The sequence below is a fragment of the Populus nigra genome, chromosome 2 (assembly GCF_951802175.1).
Source record: "Populus nigra chromosome 2, ddPopNigr1.1, whole genome shotgun sequence".
NCBI classification, from domain to species: domain Eukaryota; kingdom Viridiplantae; phylum Streptophyta; class Magnoliopsida; order Malpighiales; family Salicaceae; genus Populus; species Populus nigra.
The window spans coordinates 42074505-42083031 of record NC_084853.1 but is presented as its reverse complement, the minus strand read 5'-3'; the positions used below and the strand labels follow the sequence as shown (position 1 = coordinate 42083031).

The following is an 8527-nucleotide window of genomic DNA, read 5'->3' as shown; positions in this document are numbered from 1 at the left end:
GACGCCGATTCTCTGATTCAATCAAATATCCTATACCGACCCAAAGGCCGATGAAAGCCCGCCCAATAGCAAGAAGGCTTTTTCAACGATTGGAATGCTTCCTTCCTCGATTGATGAGGCCTAAGGTAAGGAGTGTCTTTTGTGCTTTGCTTGCCGGTTAGTTTTGCGTATCAGTTCCTTGCTTTCCTTCCCCAGCTTGAAGTGCAGTTACAAGCCTTAGGTTACTTACCAAGACATACGATTAGCGGGATAAGCTCCCTTTGATTTGATGCCTCTTTCTTGGGCTTTGGCCAAGCCAGGAAAAAACAAGCCGTTATTTATACTTCTTTTTAAATTTCTTCTTCTTTCTAGTTTCTTGTACCCTCGTTCCCTAGTTGCTTCGAGAAAAAGGTTTCCTCGATTATCCTTTCACTCATTATTCTTTATTTCTTGTTTTATTTTCTTCTCTTATGATTTACAAAAAAAAAAATATAAATACAAAAGGGATAGCAAAAAAACAAATTGACCGGAATCGAAGACGCATTTTTTGAGAATTTTCGTATTTTAAAAAAATAAAAAAATTTGAGAATACATGAGAAGGGTCAGGCAAGCGTTTCATCATGCTGGCCAGATCATGTATGAACAGAATTGATAAGAGCACAAGTGTTCCACCATTCGGCCTAACAATAAGAACAAGTACTGTTCAACACATTTTACATGTTATAGTCAACTACAAAATTCCTATGACCACTGTTATCGAGAGATTGAAACCAACTTTTGTTGTCGGACCATTTTTACCCACGAATAAACCGAGCTAAATCACTTTCTTTTCCTCTTTTTTTTGGAGGGGGGCAAAAATTAGGAATGACCCAAGAAAAAACTTTAAATTAAAAATTTGCCCCAACAATCTCAGAACCGACTCAGCTAACAGTATATTCACTTATGCACGCTTTTTTGTACCCCGCCCATGAAAAACAAATCCTCCAATGCCACACTTTTTTTGAACAAAAAAAAATAAAAAAAAAAACCTATATGTCAAAAGCTAAACTAACGGGGTCTTGTATTTGAGCTACGAAGCGTCACACCATGTAAAAATTTTGTATATCCAATTAAACTAAGCTTGCCATCCGAGTTTCTGATCCAATCTTTGATGAATGTGTAGGCTGAAGGGCCCACGTTCAATTCCTGCAGAGAGGACAGATTTAAAATGATATTCAAATAGCAATGTGTAGGAAGCACAAATCAAACGGCAGCAGTCGTATACATACCCTTGCCAATTCTTCAACTGAGATGACACGGTTACCCTCCTGTTCAAAATGCTCAAAAGCAGCGGCGGCAATCTGCTCCCACCCCTCGAGAGCCTCTAGTTGATATGTGCTGATCGCAGCTGCACAAAATTCTTCAAAGTACATCTTCCTATAAGCAAGGGATTCCATCTGACAAAAAGAGGGACAATCAGAAAAGGATAACCATCAACTCTGAAGGGTAAAAAATCAAAACTATTCATTATCTTCAGAGAGAGTAATAAAAAGAGAAGCCATTGCGTTTTAAGTGGATTGACAATCATAATTGGTGGGAGTAAAAATCCAAAAGCCAAAAAAAAAAAAGGCAGTGTATTTTTTGAAATTCAAATGCAAGAACTTCTTTCATGCAGAAAGAAAATTCATAGGTTTATATCTTTAAATTGCAATCAACATAATTCTTAAAATGCAGAGACAGTGACTGCTGGTTATAATATTTCAAGCACAGAACCAAATAAGAGTACCGCATTGAGAATTTCAGGAGCCCTCGACTCTCTCATGGCATCAGTTGCATTGCGTACTAAAGCCTGCAAGAAATTGCATTTCTTTTATAGAAAAATTATAATCCCATAGTCCTGTATACTACTGAAATTGATTGAAATAGAAAAAGCAGTGACCATTCTGAAATTATCAAGTGAAACACTTCCGTCGCCATTTGGTTCCAACAAACTGAATTGAGCTCTGAGATAGACAAGCTCGTCCTCTGTCAACGCTTTTGAGAGAGCCTGCATAAGAAAGGAACCCAAAGAAATGTCAGCTGATATGCAATAGACAATTATCAATCCAACACTCTTAACCATTTCACATTTAAGCTTCAGCATAGTTGAAATATTCAGTCACGTTGATGATTATACCTTTTGCATCAGAAAAAGCAGTACTCAGTGAATACGTTAGAAATAGAGCCAGACAGAGCTTCACTTATACCTAACAAATCATGGCTACTTTTACTTGAAGCAGCCCAGTCTCCGGATGCTTTGGACAATGAAAGCTGCTTTTAATTTATCTTCTAACAATATCGTGCCAAATTTAGTTTCAAATTCTGTTTTTTTAAAAGAAAATAGAAAGCCATGTTCTAAATAGTTTAGATACAAATCAGGAAGTTTCAATCAAATATAAGATTAGGAATCCGAACAAATAATCATATAAGGATTTTTGGTAATTAGATACAGAAATAAAATTTAAAAACTGCACCTCAAAAAAAAAACCAAAAAAAAATTGAAGAGAGAGAGAACATCAAACTAGGGGCTGATGAATGTTTGAAGGTTCTCTGCAAAAGGAATTCTTTAGGTAATGCAAAGTTTTAGTACTTAAGGGGTATAGTTAACGCTAAATGGTGAGCCTATTTGCACTTGAACATATTTCCTCACTTCATTACCAATTATGTTTCCCTTGATAATAAACTTGAGCTTTGAATCTACATGGTGGATAATGTTTTCACTATCAGGATTAAGATGCAATACAAAATTCTTAAAAGAAGGCGCACACACGCATGTCCTCTTGTTAATAAGGGAGGGTGTACCTTTAGCGCTGCACGTTTAAAAGGTGTAGCATGTAGGTATGCCTTGACTAGCTTGTAGATTAATATGTCTAAATTTATAGGTCGGCTATCATCCCTCAACCATGGGTGAGCTGCAATTACCAAGGTTTTCGTTAGCTAAAAGAAATCAAGAAATAAGAAGCGTTAGATGTAAATTTCTCAAGATCATCAAATTGTCAATGAGAAAATAAGATGCAACATGCAATATAGGTATAGACTAAATTTCATACGCATGTCAAACATCCAACTATTGCAAGTGATGTACAAAAATATTTAAGTCACTTCCACCTCAACCACCTTTAAGCAGCATGGACACAACCAAATAGCTCCTGGAATAGTCCTTTTTGTTTAACTTCACAAGTGAGGATTGCTTCCAAAGGGGACCATTTAACATCCATCATCAATTAAAAAATACAATCCAGGATCCTTCTGATCTAACATACTGCAACTCATCCACTTTGGTTCTCCCAAAGACACTTTCTCAGCACAGGAAAGAATGCCATAACCTTGTAGAAAGACTTGCAAAACCATCTAGGTATATCCATTGTTTTGTCAATGTTATGGGCATTTGTTTTAATAAAATAATACAGGAATTACAAACTTACTTAGAGCTTGGACAGCAGTCATTCTTTTCCTGTAATCCTTGTTCAGAAGTCTCTTCACAAAGTCCTTGGCCTCTGGGGTGACAGAAGGCCAGGGTAGATCTTCAAAGTTGGGATCAGATCTCAGCACAGCACGGAAAATTCCTGATTCAGTCCGTGCCCAGAAAGGCCGGCTTCCACATATCAAGATATAAGTAATAACACCAATGCTCCATATATCTGCTTCAAGACTGTAAGATCTATGCAAGACTTCAGGTGCAACATAGTATGCACTTCCAACGATATCATTTAACCTTTCATCTGCAAATATCACACAGAATAAATCATTAAAAACTCTCCAGTATCAACTAATAAGTAAGAAAGTTATAAATATTATAAAAGCCTTATAGTTTAAACTAGAAAATCATGTGCACAAATAACATAGAAATCAAAAAATTGGCAGGCATGCTCATGCTCTTATATTATCAAGGCTACCAGCCTGCATCAATTTAGCTTAATAATGTAATTAGCACAATCAAGTCTAAATCGTTGTCACAACACTTGTTGCATCAGTCAATAATGCATATAGATGTCTAGTTAACAGGCAAGGAACAAGTAAAGATAGCTATGGCAGAGAAAATAACCAGAGTAATCAGGCAAAAACATAAAATCTCATCTCTGATTTAGGGACCCAACCCATTCAGTTAAATAAAACTAAATCAATCTACTTGTGGCATGGTGGAGGCAAGGATAGTATTTTCTGTGAGTTGACCCAAAAACATAGGAAGCTCTGCTTATTACCTGGCCTAATAAAGTCAGAGAGGCCAAAATCAATAAGCTTCATATCAGCATCTTCGCCGCCTGAAGTGAAAAGGAAGTTCTGTAACAAAAGAGGATCAGTTATGAGCAAGCATGGAATGAAAATTCCCCATAAACACTGTCAGCCCCCACAAAACATCAAGTTTATGAGGAAAAAAACCTCTGGTTTTAAATCACGGTGTACGACGCCTTGAAGGTGACAAAATGCAACCACACACAAGATTTGCACAATTATAGCTTTTGCATCTTCCTCTGTGTATCTTCCTCCTCTGCAGCAGAGGAAAATGTTATGTTTATATCAGTAAATAACACCTCAACCATGCAAGAACCATTCAACAGAACATACAATTTAGATCGGTTCTGCTCAGGGTAGGTAGATGATAATTTCACACGCAACATCCATCATGGTTATAATCCAAGGCCAAGGCAAGTAGTCAAAAAAAAAAATTATAGTTAATCACCCGTGCAAAGATATTGCATTACCTTGCCAAAATTCTGTCTAGAAGCTCCCCTCCCTCACACAATCTGATAAGCAAACAGTAATCCACCAAACATCAGAGATAAAAGTTCAAAATTGCACAACACAAACAAAAGTCAAGACTTCTAGCCAAGCAAAACATTCCAAAAGGTGCCATTTACAAATACTGCAGGAGAGAAGCTAAAGAAAAAGACGCAATGTTGACAAAGCTCAATTATATTTCATGCAGAACTTAGAACAGAAAGTAAGAAAAGACATACTCCATCACTATGTACACATTATTGGCATCCTCGCATGCATCATAAAATTTGACCAGATGCCTATGTCCCGATAGACCTTTCAGTATTTTTACCTCCCTACGAACATCTTCGATTGATATAGCGGTTGTCATCTGCCAAACAAGTCTTGTGAAATTTTAGATATTACACAATCCATAAGGCAATTAATCCTAATTAAGAAAAGAATTCAGAATTTCATAAATCTGATCACTGCAAATAAAAGAAAAGAGTAATAACTGAAGCGATTAAGGAAAACAACCAAGGATCAGGATTAGAAGATACAGGTTTAAGAGGAAAACTTTGATCATCAGCATATACAGACACATTTGATGAAGGAAAAGGCCACAGAATGTCTGTCATACACTGGCACGAGCAATTGGCATTGCCCAGGGGGGTAGATTGCCTTGAGTGTTCAAATGCACCCATGAGCACACATTCAAGAACATGTGTGTTACTATGCATTTGTACTGTGTCAAGTGAATGACAAGTTGGCAATTGAACCTCTTTTAAAGGGTTCAGGGGGGTTATAAAACAGTATTTAAAAGAAGAATGTAAATGTAAGAAAAGCAGGAACAATAAATTGAATTTCCAATGTAAAAGAAATACAGCAAGAAATTCATTTCAAGGCGCAGTGTGCAATTAAAGAGGGTTGAATGATCACTTTGCACGAAAAGAAAGTAATTACAGGTTTAACTACCGACCATGTAAACAAATTCAAGATGTAACAGAAGATTAGAAAGGACCTTGAAATAGAACATTTATAATTCTGAGTGTGTATGTGCATACTCGCATCTGTAAATGTCTTCAATACAAAATGACAGATTAAGAAAACTATTACAAGTACATATTTGATAGTCCGAAAGTAGGATGCCTAAGACCTATGAAGCATAATACATTATACATTTCCATGAAGATATTAAAGATATCTGAATTCTTTCTATGAATATCCGTATTGGATAGTTTTCACAAAAACAACACATTTCCAATGAGATTCAGTTTTAGCTAGTGAACCATTGATCTGGTTAATAGAACTTGTGTCATGAAACTAATTCCACTCACATATTGCCTGCATTTTCACAGAAGAATCGAAGAATTTGAGAGTTAGTTATTGTCTAATGCATGGCAATATAAACAAGATCACGCCATATCAAGTCCTATTTATCTTTCCAGGTCATCCTCACTGGAGTTTCATCTTTGATGACACAATTAAAGCTGAGAATGCTGTTTGTAAGTGAACTACCCTTTGTTTTATGCTTTCAGTATTTGAATGCTTATATGCTGCAATAATACAAGTGAACTCAATAAGTATCATCAAATTTGCAAACTCTGGCAGGGAAATATTCTCGTTACTGTTTCTCTCTTCAGATACAAAAGGCTAGGCAAAGACATGAATCACCATAAGGACTAAGAAAGTTTGTGTTGCAATACTGTCACAGCTCATAAGCTCATACAATGCTTTTATATCAGTATCAGATGCTGATAACCATATCCATGTGTGTCATCCTCATCAATATACAATTAACATCCTTAAAAGTAAATATATTTAGAGACAGCTAACATCAAATTAAAACTCGGACTGATCTTTATCCCTTTTCTTAAGGTCTAAATGATACACAATTACCTTAGGTGCTTAGTTATTTTGCAGAATTTTTTTACCGCTACGGATATTCCCTAAACAAGGAAAGCTCGAGCATCAAACATTTTTCAATGCCAACTTCCAGGTCTGCAAATGGCAAAAAATCAGCATGACCACAATCACATTTCATTTATTGAACTGCATATCCTTACTCAAATATCTCGTCCATTCACCCAACAATCTTCATTAAAACCCGTGTAATATATCCTCTTTGATCTTCCAAATAATGCTTATGAAGTAGTTTCTTCTCCTAGTGCCTTCAGTTACATTTCAGTTTCTGATACAAACTGTTCCAACCAGATACCTCGAATCATTATCAGATACTGACTAACACGCCTATGTCCCTTCCATTCTTCCCAAGATATTCACATCCATATTTTCAGTCACAAAACAAGCTAAGTTTGACTTAAGTAATCCATACCGCCTTTCAAAATTCTTGCAACACATGGCAGGAATACATTGCTGGTAAACTATACCTAAAAATTCTCATTGTATTTTCCACTTCCACGTTGACAAGTATTCAAACCCCTAAAAAAACGAATATGCTTCCATTCAAGTAAGCAGCACAGCCAAACCAAGCCCGAGAGTTGCGGCATATTGCCAGTATCTTGAATAACTGACAAAAATTAGCCCTAACGCATCAACAAGTTAAGCACAACATCTATTAATCTAATTACAAAAACAAACCCCTCGTTAATCAAATTGAAAAAATAGAAATATATATTAATCTAATTACAGAAACAAACCCCTCGTTAATCAGATTGAAAAAATAGAAATGAGAGCATTGAATTAGTACCTTAGCTTTGGATATAATCTTGACAGCAACAGTCTGATCTTTAAGTTCACCTTTCTTAACCGTAGCAGAGCAAGTATGACCAAAATGCCCTCTCCCTATTTCCTTCCCTAGCTCGTACTTAGCTCCGAAATTCTTGCTATATCCAAAACTCTTATCAAGCGACTGCTGTTGCTGTTGCTGCTGCTCCGCCTCCACTCCACCGTGCTCCGGAATCGGTCCCTCCTTCGGTTTCCCTCCACCACCAAGCCTCTTAACCAACGACGCCGCTATATGCTTCGCCGGAGACGGCGGAGGAAACGGCCTCCTAAAAAATCTCCTCGGCGTCGACGCCCTCGCCGGGGACGGCGACACTCCACCGGGAAGCGGACTTGCGGCCACACCATGCGGATACGTACTCGGCCAGGGGCTCGGATGCGTAGAGGAGGACCTCGCCGGAGTGTTTTTCACCGAGAGCACGCCGTTACGCGAGGTGGAGGAAGGTAACGACGTCGGTTGGTTGTGATCGGTGGAGGAAGCAACGATTGTGACGGTTGTTGCGTCATTTTCGTTAGCTGGACTGGTTTTACCGTAACACTGCCCCATCAAAAGAAATCTTACAGTCTCAGTTAAAGTCCACGCATCGGACGGTTAGTGAGATATTTCTCCTCCGGATCTGATCTGATCATCACCGGAGAGAAAATAAAGAGAGGGAGAGAGGGAGTTAGGGGCAGAGAGAGATCTGAGTTAAGAAAACGATAAAAGAAGAGAATGAAAAGAGAGTTTTTAAGTCAGAGAGAGAGAGAGGAAGAAAGACAAAGGGTTAGTTAGTTTTTGCAAGAAACAAAAGAAACTGACACATGTAGATATGTTATTTTATAAAGTGTTTTTTATTTAAAATAATATTTTTTTATTTGAAATATTAATACATTAAAATAAAACGAGTAAAAAATATAATAATGTAAAAATTTTATAAAAATATAAATGTTTAAGAAAATCCAGTGCGCCGTAGCTAGCACGCAAGTGAAGCAACAGTAGAAGTAGAAGAAGCAAAGAAAGGAAACTATCTGAAGGAATTAAATAAATTCTCGCTTAAAAATGCAAAAAGTTAAGGATTAATAATCTGCCGTTGGATTTGTAGAATCA

General features: G+C 37.1%; 1 protein-coding gene across 2 annotated transcripts; it reads right to left on the bottom strand.

Moving 5' to 3' along the window:
• Positions 1-627: 627 nt before the first annotated feature.
• Positions 628-8225, bottom strand: LOC133682409 (CDPK-related kinase 3-like). Of its 2 annotated transcripts, none has more exons than XM_062105748.1 (11): positions 7406-8225; positions 4956-5086; positions 4701-4742; positions 4378-4486; positions 4200-4278; positions 3423-3719; positions 2800-2909; positions 1898-2005; positions 1745-1807; positions 1248-1415; positions 628-1164 (listed from the first exon to the last, which is right to left on the bottom strand). In XM_062105748.1, the coding sequence occupies exons 1-11, from the start codon at positions 7985-7987 to the stop codon at positions 1027-1029; spliced, it is 1827 nt and encodes a 608-aa protein (XP_061961732.1). In that variant the 5' UTR covers positions 7988-8225; the 3' UTR covers positions 628-1026. The 2 variants fall into 2 exon arrangements, with proteins under 2 accessions (XP_061961732.1, XP_061961733.1); XM_062105749.1 differs by having other exon boundaries at positions 4956-5099; positions 7406-7541.
• Positions 8226-8527: the final 302 nt, after the last annotated feature.